Genomic DNA, 12,846 nt, shown 5'->3' on the forward strand with positions numbered 1-12,846 from the left:
AAATTATAGGAAGGGGAAAATCCTACTAGTACAGGCAAATATATAGTAAAGGCTGTGGATCAACCACTAACATAAAATAGCATGAAACTTAAAAGATAAAAATGTAAAACAAACTATAACTACAATAAACAGGGAGGGCGCAGACATGAAGATGTAAAATATGACATCAAAAACACAAAACATGGGGATGAGAGGGAAAAATGTAGACCTTTTAGAATGTGAATATTCATTGGAAAGACTGATGCTGAAGCTGAAGTCCCAGTACTTTGGCCACCTGATGCGAAGAACTGACTCATTAGAAAAGACCCTGTGCTGGGAAAGATTGAAGGCGGGAGGAGAAGGGGACAACAGAGGATGAGATGGTTGGATGGGGTCACCAACTTGATGGACACGAGTTTGAGTAGGCTCCAGGAGTTGGTAATGGACAGGGAAGCCTGGTGCGCTGCAGTCCATGGGGTCGCAAAGAGTCAGACACTACTGAGCGACTGAACTGAGCTGAACTTTAGAATGTGTTTGAACTTAAATGACTACCAGTTTAAAATAAATGGATATAGTTACAGATCAGCATATATGAACTCCACAGTAACCACAAGTCAAAAAACTACAATGTATTTACAAAAACCAGCTATGTCTTGTGAAAACGTGGTCAGAGATAAATTCTGAAGACTCAAAGAAATCTAGAGACCCATGAGAATTCAGGACTAATTCTACCTTCTAGAACCCAACAGAAAAATATGATTCCGGTGATATTCACAGGGTGAGTCCCCCCAGAGCTTCATGGTATTGTACATGGAGACTCTGATCCAGTGGAAGGAGCCACCTGCCTGCCTTCCCCTGAGGAACTTCTCACCACCACCTCCGCTCCCGTTCCTGCTGTTTCTCTCCAAGACATGTTCTCTTGTGTCTCTTGATCGAGAAGGAATCTCCAATCCTTGGCACCCAGGGTTGAAGCAGTGAGCTTTTGATTACAGTTAGACTCGAAGTGCTGAGGATTGGTAACAACGTGGATAAAGTTTTAGGTTGCCTCAGAGAGACCCTGGAAGGAACAACTTTGAGACGTTTACAATGAGCAAGCTCTTGAATACAAGAGAACTAACGTGTTGTTTACCTGAAAACAGATTCATTAAAGGCCCTAAGTGTCTATTTCAGAAAAGAGAAGCTATTGTGCTTATATCCACAGACCTAACGTAGAGAAGACCTAACTGGGGCAAAGAGAATTCACATCAAAAATGTAAAAAAATGGAAGCATCAATGAAAAGAACGTGAAACATGTAAAGCTAGATAAATCAGCAAGGCTTCCCTTGAGTTATTGGATGTAGTATGGATCGATGAGGAAATGGAGAAAGGAGGCTGTGCTTGAAAATGTTGAGAGACATGAATTCAAAGGTGGCTGCGGGGGCTGGGTGATTAGGAGCTAGCCGCCCTAGAAAATCAGTGTGATGAGGGGGCTACAGGGGGACCTCATGTCATCAGCCTGTAACACCTCTGAGAAGGGGAGTTCCAGCAACATGCAATGATAAGCTGTTTAAAGTTTACTGTTAAGGCTATAACTGATGGAGGGGGCAGTGTTTGAAGAATAAATCCTGGAATTGCAAGCTGAGACTGTTATGGGATATGATCCAGGAGTAACAGGGGCTCTAGAAGGGCAGAGAAGAGGCTGAGCTGAAAAAGACTGTGTTTGGCAACAGACAGGAAGGACAACGAGTTAATGAAGTTTCTGAAGTTTCAAAGTTTATGCGAAGATTTGTGATCTTTAAAAATGGAGGTACCAATTGTTGGGCTAAATGGAAGTCATTCTAGAAATCTAATGCTACAATTCCAGTAGAATAAACCCCTCTAATCTTACTAAACACTAATCAATATGCCAGTACTTTTCTACCCATGCCAATAAACTGATTTGGTGAAAGGTCACAGAATGGCCCCTAGTTAGGTAAATAGCCATACTTCTATTTCCACTCTCATTTGATTGATGTGGTCTCTTCATCTTCATCTGCAAAGTCTCAAAATTTGTCGACAGACTGTGTGCAGCCTTGAAACACATGCCGAAAGCAACAGCCATCAGTGGTTCACAGGAAATGTTCAGAGCCACAGGATGCCAACTGCCCCTTTGGTCAGCTGGCCAGCTGTGAGCCACACCCCAAGCAAGACAGCAGAAATGTCCCCTCCTGTCCTTGCAGCAGCAGTGCTGGTGCATTTCAGAGCTCTTCATCTCACCTGTGGAAAAGTTTCCTCCACTCTCCACTGTCGCAAGTCAGGGCGGACATCTACCCACATGAGAATACCCATGAGGGAAGCCCTGAAGACTAAGGTCTCTTTCTGTTCTCATTTGTACAGGTGACACGATGCAACCGAGGAAGAAGAAGAAGTGATCAGACACTGTTTTCCAAGAACTAAGAAGGAAGAAAACATGAGAAGTTTTCCCATCTTATTTTTTTTTTTTTCCTGGTAAGGGAAGGTGGTAGAGCAACATAGGAAAATAGAAAGGATAGGGAACGATATATAAATTTTAAAAGAGGGTTATGAAGGTAGGGGATTAATTTTGAGGACTTTTGGCTTTTTGAAATGCTTGCACACAAAACAATTCCTGCTGTCTCAGAATTTGTTACCTCTGTCTGACCTCTGGGGAGGGTGGTCTGTGGTCAACGTTTTGCCGAAGGCCAAAGAAACTCGCGTAAATGCGGTGTCAGAGGAGAAAGTTTAAAGAGAAAGGAACTTAGGGTCATCCACACTCTCCACAGAGAAGGAACCTGAGGACCTAGTCAGGAAGTTAGCTCATGCGGCCGAAGCTTTCGTGTTAGAACTAAGACAACTTTTATCTTCCAGACCTGCCAACTACCAGGCCTGGTCCCTTTCTGAATAAACCCAATTTTCCTCAAAAGAAGCACTTTCATAAGCTATTTTCATGGATTTCTCATCTTTTTTTCCCCCCCTGTAAATGGAAATGTAGGAAGATGGCTGCTGCTAGCAAATTAACCGGGGCAATGAGAAAATAAGTTATAAAAATATTGGGAAATCTGTCCCTTTGTGAGCAAGCATTTGGGGCAAGTAAACACGGAACACAGGGACATTGTTAGAATCTCTTGCATGGGAATACTGATCGATTCATTAAATAAACATACATTCTACTTGGGGAATAATCTCGATGGGAAGTAACATGACTATGTCTGCTGAGACTGCTTTGGCACGAAGCACTTTGCTGAGTTGTTGCTGTTCAGTCGCTCAGTCGTGTCCGACTCTTTGTGACCCCATGGACTGCAGCACGCCAGGCTGCCCTGTTCTTCACCACCTCCAGGAGTTTGCTCAGACTCGTGTCCGTTGACTCAGTGATGCCATCCAACTCATCTCGTGGCTTGGTTAGGTTATGGTTTAGAAAAGCTGATTGCCAGCTGATTAACGAACATGTTCATTAACCTGCTTTAATTTTCCTAGAGAATTTTTCTGGGTCTTTATTTTCAGACACATTTTATAAAGAACACAAATGATTAGTGGTAGGTAAACACGTTTGAGTGAAGAGGAACTCAAAAGCCTCTTGATGAAAATGAAAGAGGAGAGTGAAAAGGTTGGCTTGAAGCTCAGCATTCAGAAAACAAAGATCATGGCATCTGGTCCCATCACTTCATGAGAAATAGATGGAAAAACAGTGGAAACAGTGTCAGACTTTATTTTTTTGGGCTCCAAAATCACTGCAGATGCTGATTGCAGCCAGGAAATTTAAAGACGCTTACTCCTTGGAAGGAAAGTTATGACCAACCTTGATAGTATATTAAAAAGCAGAGACATTACTTTGCCAACCAAGGTCCATCTATTCAAGGCTATGGTTTTTCCAGTGGTCATGTATGGATGTGAGAGTTGGACTGTGAAGAAAGCTGATCACCGAAGAATTGATGCTTTTGAACTGTGGTGCTGGAGAAGACTCTTGAGAGTCCCTTGTACTGCAAGGAGATCCAACCAGTCCATTCTAAAGGAGATCAATCCTGGGTGTTCATTGGAAGGACTGATGCTAAAGCTGAAACTGCAATACTTTGGTCACCTCATGGGACAAGTTGACTCACTGGAAAAGACTCTGATGCTGGGAAAGGTTGGGGGTGGGAGGAGAAGGGGACGACATGGAGAATGAGATGGCTGGATGGCATCACCGACTCTATGGACATGAGTTTGAGTGAACTCCGGGAGTTGGTGATGGACAGGGAGGCCTGGCGTGCTGTGATTCACGGGGTCGCAGAGAGTCAGACACGACTGAGCGACTGAACTGAACTGAACTGAACTGAACTGAACTGAACTGAAGCACGTCTGAGTCCATCGATACACCAATAGACCCATATGGGTTGGGTAAATTGTACTTGGGCTTCCCAATCTAACATGATACAGAGAAATATGGTTAAAATGGACACCAAGGGCGGTTTGATAGACTTAGGGAAGAGAGCAGAATATTCCGATAGGGCAGGGAGTCCAGGGGAAGACCAGGACAGGCACGAAGAGACCCGCCGGATCTCCACTCCTCTTCAGTTCTACAAGTACGAGCCTCGAGTCTTCTGTTCTGAAGCTGGAAACACCACCTCCTCTCCCACACCAGCTGCTTCTTGACTGCACCACACACCTGGTCTCAGCAGGAGCCCAGAAGCAATTGTCACAGTGGAAATTCTTCAAAGGTGAAGCCCACAGGGGATCACCCAAATTTTCCACACCCACCGAATGACTCGGGCTGCATATTTCTCAGAGTCATAGTAAGCTCCTGGCTGGGATGAACCTGCAGATTTCTATTTGTGACTTCACTGTTCCCAGGACCAAATTAAACTCTGCTAGCTGCATGACTGGCCACTGTGCAGTAGCTATTCCAGCCTTAGAAATACCTCAGAAACATTCCCCACTGAGCACAGACGTTATCACACAGTGCTTCCTTGGTGGTGCTGTAGCTTGAGAAAGGAGAAGCAATAGAACACCCATCATGAACACTGATGAAACGCTCATTAAAAGGGAGATAGTATCAGCCGCCTACATAAAGCTGGTTAGAGAACATCACAAACCAAATGACAACGATGAGAAAACTGGCAACAACATTTGTACAGTGTCATGAGTTTAGAGCCACTCTCACCTCCAAGACCTCATTTTATCTGGGTTGCTGTTCAGTCCTTTGGTCGTGGCCGACTCTTTGCGACCATGGACTGCAGCACGCCAGGCTTCCCTGTCCTTCACTATCTCCCGAAGCTGGCTCAAACTCATGCACTGGTCCATACCTGTGCTTATATTCTGGAGTAGCTCTCTCACATGTGACACCAGTTTTGAGTTTGGGGAGAAGACTTACCTTGTTTGCCTACACAATACATTAGTCCCATCCTTCCTGCGAATGGGTCACTCGTTTCTCAAGCTGTTTTTGGCTCCTCTGCACCTACTCGCTTGCAATACTTGTCATTACAGGAAGTCAGTTTCATATACTGTAATCCCCAAAAACGTGGTGCCAGCATGTGGAGAGTGTGGGGTGTGGGTGAAAGAGGAAAGAGTGGAGGAGGCCAGTCTCCCAGGAGGCTGCCTGGCTGAGCACTGTGCCCATCCCAAGTCTGGGTACCCCCACCCCAAGGGAACAAGTGTCAGAAACCTGAATCCATATCCAGACTTTATTTTCCATTCTCATGTAGCTGATGGTTCTTTTCTTTTTTTTTTTAATAAGAGCATTTGAGTAGGCAGCAAAGCCAGTCAGAACTGTTTATTTATAGCGGTGGATTTTCAATGCTGTATAAATTAGAAATCATTGCTGAATGAGGCCCGCGCCCACTCACACACGCAGGGCCGCTGTCTGAGAGTCCTTTCACACAGTTTGACTGTACACAGTCTAAAACGGGAGAAAATGACATGCTCCGAGTCAAATGACGGAGTCACAGCTAAACTGCAAAGCAGAAAACCAGCAATTATTTTTCTCCAGCACAATATGGGGAGTACGACAGGTGCAATTATCCAATATTATTTAACAGCACCGGTTTGTGGTGTAGGGAGAAAATAAAGGTTTCTGTGTCGTAGAGAGAAAAAGAGGGAAAAAGAAAGAACTTGCCTCCAGCTCTTGTTTCTGTGGATTAAGCTGTGTTATGTAAATTGAAACTGGCCTGGATTCCAGAGAAGGAAGGAAGAAGCACCTGGTTCCCTGGGCCTGGCTCCCCGGAAGCTCCCCACTTGCGTCACCAGGGACTCTTGAGAAAGGCCCTTTCCTGGGGATCCTGAGCCTCCTTCTCAGAGGCAGTGGCTCCAAGTAAGACTGCGTGGAAGGCCGAGCTTCCTGAACTCCAGTCCCTTAGAGGGAAAGCGTCTCCAGTGATGATACCTCCAGCCTCAACTGAATTAAGATGCCGTAAAAGAGAAGGCAGACCACAGGAATCATCTTCTCTCCCTTGATCAGATCTCCAGGCTTTTGTTCTTCAGCACACTTTTATTTCCACTCCCAAGCCTTTCCTTTCTTGGCCATCCTACTTGGATAAGTTGGATGGCATCGTCGAATCAATGGACATGCGTTTGAGCAAACTCTGGGAAATGGCGAAGGACAGGGAAGCGTGGCGTGCTGCAGTCCATGGGGTTGCAAAGAGTCGGGCCCAGCTGAGTGACTGAGCAACAAACCTGGAAAGACCTCTCTTCTTCCAGCTGTTATCAAATAAGCTGTCCTTCGTGGCTTCCAACTCTGTCTGAGTGTCACTTAGCTCTAAAAAGTTCTCTCTTGCCCGTCCAGGGCGGGGCCTCTTCCTCTCCGCTCCCACCGCGGGCCCCACCCCGCCTTCTGACTGCTGTCCTTTTCACCTCTCCCTCTTGGGTTCTGTTTCCATAACAATACGGATGCTGAAAAGAACACACAGAAGCATCAGAACCCCGTCAGACCTGAATTTAAATCCTGACTCCACCACTCAGTATTTATATAGAACCTGGGGAAAACAGTTTCCTTTTCTGAGTGTTGGTTCCTTAAAATCATGGGATAATCCCGATCAAGTAAGAAGACTTCAGTGATGCAGGCAAGCGTTTGGCATCCAAGGTGCCCTCCCCATTCCACCTCGCTTACCTGTAAGCAAACTTCTGGAGCCCAGGTATTTGTCTGTCTCCCCTGTAATGCCTAAGTCCATGCCATGAGAAAGTCCTGAAATACATGCAGACTCACGTGAGGATTACTTACAACTTCCAAATTTTACAGGCCTGGTCGCCAAATAGCTTCCTCCTCTTCCAGGAGCTGAGAGTCCCAGCATGAGATTCACTGTTTCATTGAAGATACTCTCTCCCAGAATCCTACTGATAATGATGAACAAATTTTCACATGATACAGCAATGGAAAGCATATGGATAGAATGGGACTTAGGATGACTAAATTTTTATAAAGAAATAAAAAGAAAGATGAGGGTTGGCCTGAAGAATAAACATTGCATACAGGTGACTCTCCAGAATGGGCTATCAGTATGACACTGATTAACCCGAGGAAGGCCCATAGGACGCTAGGATTCAAGTTAGGGAGATTGACCTTTAAAAAGTGGGGGGGAGAGTATCAAAAATAAATCGTGTTTAGCTCTGAATTTATTTTCCTTTAGTGCCTGCCCAACTCTTCCTCACAGATGATACCTGTGTCATTGAGGCTGGGTCTAGTTTAACTCTTACTTCATCATAACTAAGACTTCTTCAGTCACTCTGTGGTATGAGTCTTCAGGGACCTTGGAAAGGGGACTCTGCCACCCCAAATATCTTGCCAATGTACAAAAAACCTCCTTCACTAGAAATTAATTTCATTTTACATGGAGAGACACATTGAATACAAACACGTATGAGGCCTTTCCTGGTGGTTCAGATGGTAAGGAATCTGCCTGCAATGCAGAAGACCCACGTTTGATCCCTGGGTCAGGAAGATTCCCTGGAGAAGGAAATGGCAACCCACTCCAATATTCTTGCCTAGAAAATTCCATGGAAAGAGGAGCCTGGCAGGCTACAGGCCATGGGGTCACAAAGAGTAAGATACAACTGAGCAACTAAACTTTCACTTCTTATGAGAGAGGTAACCTATTGACTTGTACTCATCCATGTCCAATTATCAATGAAGGATATTTGATGATTTAAAAGTACATTTTAATATGGCAAGAGGCATGCTTGGAAGAATAAAAATGGGGATATTGTAAGAAAAGGAGCGGTACAGAAAGAGTCAGCTACAGATTCAGAGGACAAACCTTACTAGTCCACAATGTTTTACCACATGGCTGCCAAAAAATGACTGGCTATGTGTGTTGTGATGCTCACCCCTCCTTCCAAGAGCTAATCTATGGCTGGAGTACCTCCAAATAGAGTAGACAGTGATCTTAGCCACTGATGGGTCAGAAAAACTCTGCATCCCTTTGAGGAAGCACGGCTGTGACCCACCACACTTGATGATTCCAGTCTTGATCAACTGGCTGCACTACAAGAATTCAAACTTGCTTTATGACTGGGGAGAGAAGTCACTGTCGGGTTGTCACCATTCTTAAGAGAGGAGACAGCAAAGATAAAGAGGGATCCCACTGGCTCCTGAAGCAATTCTGATGCCTTCAGAAATGCATTTTACATCATGACCCAGTAGAAACACACATACACACACACACACACAAAACACACTTTTAATATGTATGATAGGCCAACTTGTTTTCTATCCTATTATTTTCTACTATTTGAAAGATTTTGTGATAAATTGATTTCTTAATACAATAGGAATAGGGCTGCAGCCAATGAGTTGAACAACACTGTACTCCATCATATTGTGTGGATTCATTCACTCATTGAACGAGTAATTATAAAGCGCCTACTATATGTGTGAAAGTGAAAGTGTTAGTCACTCAGTCGTGTCTGACTCTTTGCGACTCTACGGACTGTAGCCTGCCAGGCTCCTCTGTCCATGGGATTCTCCAGGCACGATTACTGCAGTGGGTAGCCATTCACTTCTCCAGGAGATCTTCCCGACCCAGGGACTGAACCCAGGCCGTCCGCATGGCAGGCAGATTCTTTACCATCTGAGCCACCAGGGATACGTTGTGTATGGCCCTGGCCACGTGCCCGCTGTGGCCTGAGGACAGGAACGTGGTGGCCGTCACTGCATTAGGGTGTGGGGTGTGCGGCCTTTTATCCTGCTGCAGCCCTGGGAATACAGAACCAAGCCGAGTTTTTCCAGCTCAGCCTGTTAGCAGCTGTGCTGCCAGGCTCAGCTCCTCTGAGATGCTGACAGGAAGAAGAGAAAAAACACTTCCACTGCGAAAGCTTACAAAACCTTCCGCTGAGGCTTAAGTCCGGCCTGAGCCAATATATTTGGTTACACTTTGGGGATTTGTTTTCACTCAACACTTAATTTTATTAAGATTCAAATGATGAAGTTAGATGACGCAGAGTTAGGAAAACACTATACGACTTCTACCTTGCCAGGAATCTGGTGCAGGATTCTGAGAACTCTCAATCTAGGCATGTTTTATTCCATTTGAAAAGTTTTCTAACTAAATCCTAACATGCACTCATGTTGGACGTTTTATGTACACGCATTAACGCAACTTGGCCAATTTTTAAAATCATGGGGTTAAATAAAATTCTTTTTACTGTGAAATAAATTGCGTTGGTACTGCCTGAATTTTCCTCTGTAGACTTCCTGCCATTGTGACCTTCCAGTGCCCTTATATCACCAAACCAAAAGGAAGAGGCCAAGAGATCTATCTGTTCACCCAGTTCAGCCACAGCCGCCTTGTTCAGCAGTGTGGGTAAGCCTCACATTAAGGGAGAGAAGAGATAGGTTGGAAAATATTCTTCCCAGTTACAGATGAACCTCTCTCGGGCCCACCTGGGAGCCGTATCAGACCGTAGGCACGGGATGAATATGGGGTTACTTGTGTGGCTGCATCAACAACCATGAAGGGGGACTTTGCTGTCATTCCGGTGGGTTTAATGAAAAGGCTATGGGCTCATTCTGTGGCTGCTCATTGGGACAGAGATTGAGGTCACAACTCTAGAAGCGGATGTCCCAGGATGAAAGCCAGCAAAGTCTAAGCTGTTCGTGTGGGCATGTGCTTATGTGTGCGTTACAAGAGTTGGGCTCGTACACCTGAGATTCAAGGGCAGCAAGCCCCTTTCCCCGGGTTGGTGGGTGGAGGTGCCCAGGGCAGGAGCAATCCGGCATTTCCTTGTTGCCTTCCTGCCTCTCCCCATCTCCCCTACAGGCATCGCTCATTAGTTCATGCGTCTCTCACACAGTCACCCTGAGCACACGGCCAGTGCTAGGGGTCTCTGCCCCTAGCATAGAATGTCATCAGATAAGTCGTTTATCCAGTATCTAAACAATCTTATTTAACATTTAGCTAAAAGAAGAAGGGGATGACAGAGGATGAGATGGTGGGATGGCATCACCCACACGATGGACATGAGTTTGAGTCAGCTCCGGGAGTTGGTGATGGATATGGAGACCTGGCATGCTGTGATTCATGGGGTCGCAAAGAGTCGGACACGACTGAGCGACTGAACTGAACTGAACTACAATATAGATTCATTTATAGTTGCAATAACGCAGAAGTACTGTATTACCTACTGAATTAGTTTCCTAGGGCTACAAAGGACCACAAAGCAGGCTGACTAAAAACAGCAGAAGTTTATCCGCTCACAGTCCCCGAGGCTAACAGTCTGAAATCAAGGTGTTAGCAGCACCACACACCCTTGGAAGGCTCCAGAGGAGAATTCTCCCTTCTGAGGGCTTTTGATGATCCTCGGCTTGTGGCCACAACACTCCAATCTCTTCTTTCAACTTCAAATGGCATTCTACTTTGTGTGTCTTTGTGTCTCTTACCTTAGAGAAAATCTGGAATCTGTGTTCAAATTCCTCTTTCCTTTCTTGTGTAAAGACAGCAGTCATTGGTTTTAGGGCCCACCCTAAGTCCAGGATGATTTCATTTTGAGACACTTAACTGATCACATCTACAAAGACCCCATTTCCTAATAAGGTCACATTGTGAGGTTCCAAGTGCACATTAATATTGGAGGGATGCTATTCAACCCAACATATTATCCCTGTTTTACAAATGAGAGAACTGAGGGGCACAAGTCATTGAACATCACATTTTAGCTTTTAATTTCTCTTTCTTGTCTGTCTTAAGCCAAGCAGTCACCAATAGTTTATACATCTATTGAGTGTTTACTATAAAAATGGCCATTTTCTAGGCATTGACTATGAGTTATGCCATTTCCTAGGCATTATCATCTAGTCTATTGATGCTTTTGAACTGTGGTGTTGGAGAAGACTCTTGAGAGTCCCTTGGACTGCAAGGCGATTCAACCAGTCCATCCTAAGGAAATCAAACCTGAATATTCATTGGAAGGACTGATGCTGAAGCTAAAACTCCAATACTTCGGCTACCTGATGTGAAGAATCGACTCATTGGAAAGGATTCTAATTCTGGGAAAGATTGAAGGTGGGAGGAGAAGGGGATGGCAGAGGATGAGCTAGTTGGATGGCATCACCAACTCTACGGACACGAGTTTGAGTAAGCTCCAGGAGTTTGGAACGGACAGGGAAGCCTGGCGTGCTGCAGTCCATGGGGTCACAAAGAGTCAGACACGACTGAGTGAATTTACTAAACTGATCTCTCTAGTCCTTCCCTGTCTGAGGGGCAGAGATTATTATCCCAATGTTAAGGATAAAGAAATAGGCTCAATGAGGTTGACGAATATGACCAAGAAAGAAAGTTACCCCAGAAAAATGGAGCCCAAGCCCAGTCTAGTCAGCTCGGAAGCCTCCTTTTGTTTATACCATGTAAATTCAACCAAATCTTGCTTCTGTTTCCTTCGTGATGTCTGTCCCTCATGATCAGTCCTTCCTGCTGACTCCTTGAGATCATTTTACACCCTCTGATATGACATGGGAAGGTACAAGCCCCAGGGAAATCATATTATGGTGGAAAACTCTCTTTTCAGAGTCTGAGCAGCTCAAATGGCCATGAAAATGGGTTACATGGACATTTTGGGGAGCCTCATACAACGTTCAGCTCAAATGGCCATGGAAATGGCTCACAGGGACATTGTGGGGAGCCTCATACAATGTGGGGAGGTGGGGAAGGAAATACAGCTGACCCTTGAACAATGCAGGGGTTAAAAGTGATGCCCCCCTCCCCCACAGTGGAGAATCTGTGTATCTTGTATAGTCAGCCTTCTTTATCCAAGGCTCCTCTGTACTCACGATTCCACACCCATAGATTTAACCAACAGTAGGTCTTGTGGTACTGCAGCATTCACTACAGAAAAAAAATCCATGTAAAAGTGGACCTGAGCAGTTCAGATTTGTGTTTCTCAAGGTCAACTGTAGTGCAAAGAGCTGCTGGAGCTGTATACAGAAGAGCTATTCAGTCTTGCCTGCATATTTGGAGTCACCTGGGAAGCTTATAAACATACTTTTGCCCAGATCCCTCCTCCAGAAATTCCAAATTGTTCTAGGCTTTGGATTAGGCACTGGGAGTTTTAAAAGCACTTCTAGGTCATTCCAATGGGCAGCCAAAGTTGCAAGCACTGATATACGGGAATTCTGTTTGAATATTATTTGGAAGTGGCAGGAGCTGAGGCCTAGTTGAATATAGTAAGTTTTGATTGCTTTAAACATCACCTGGGGGAGCCCCCGCCTTCTATCCTCGCTGCCTTCTGAGGCCCTGCCATCCTAGCACCCGGCAGATCGAGAGACTTCACTGACGGTCTGCGCCGTTCAGATGCAGTATCAGAGGCAACTTGGGCAGAGTGCGGGGTCAGCCTCTGGGGGTGGTTCGCAGTCCTCTCCAGAGCTTTCTGGTGGGGTCTTTTCAGAGCTTCCTGTAGATCTCAGTGTGGTTCCCTAGCAGAGACAAAGCCCAA

General features: G+C 45.3%; 2 protein-coding genes across 3 annotated transcripts in view; one reads left to right on the top strand and one right to left on the bottom strand.

Annotated features, from left to right (window-relative positions):
* ADTRP (androgen dependent TFPI regulating protein) overlaps window positions 1-3,111 on the top strand; it is an 88,628-nt gene extending 85,517 nt beyond the window's left edge. For both annotated transcript variants that reach the window (XM_088831335.1, XM_055405860.2), the window contains exon 7: window positions 2,335-3,111. In XM_088831335.1, the coding sequence (XP_088687461.1) occupies window positions 2,335-2,369 (35 nt within the window). In that variant the 3' untranslated portion in view covers window positions 2,370-3,111. The remainder of the gene's footprint in view (window positions 1-2,334) is intronic.
* Window positions 3,112-5,686: 2,575 nt separating this feature from the next.
* The window catches only part of TMEM170B (transmembrane protein 170B), a 153,901-nt gene continuing 146,741 nt past the window's right edge, over window positions 5,687-12,846 (bottom strand). The window contains exons 3-4 of the mRNA XM_055405856.2: window positions 7,145-7,257; window positions 5,687-6,816 (exon numbers count right to left, since the gene is read on the bottom strand). Coding sequence (XP_055261831.2) covers window positions 6,683-6,816; window positions 7,145-7,257 — 247 coding nt within the window. The 3' untranslated portion in view covers window positions 5,687-6,682. The remainder of the gene's footprint in view (window positions 6,817-7,144; window positions 7,258-12,846) is intronic.

Source organism: Moschus berezovskii, chromosome 23, assembly GCF_049115385.1.
Source record: "Moschus berezovskii isolate FMDL1 chromosome 23, NW_MosBer_1.0, whole genome shotgun sequence".
NCBI classification, from domain to species: domain Eukaryota; kingdom Metazoa; phylum Chordata; class Mammalia; order Artiodactyla; family Moschidae; genus Moschus; species Moschus berezovskii.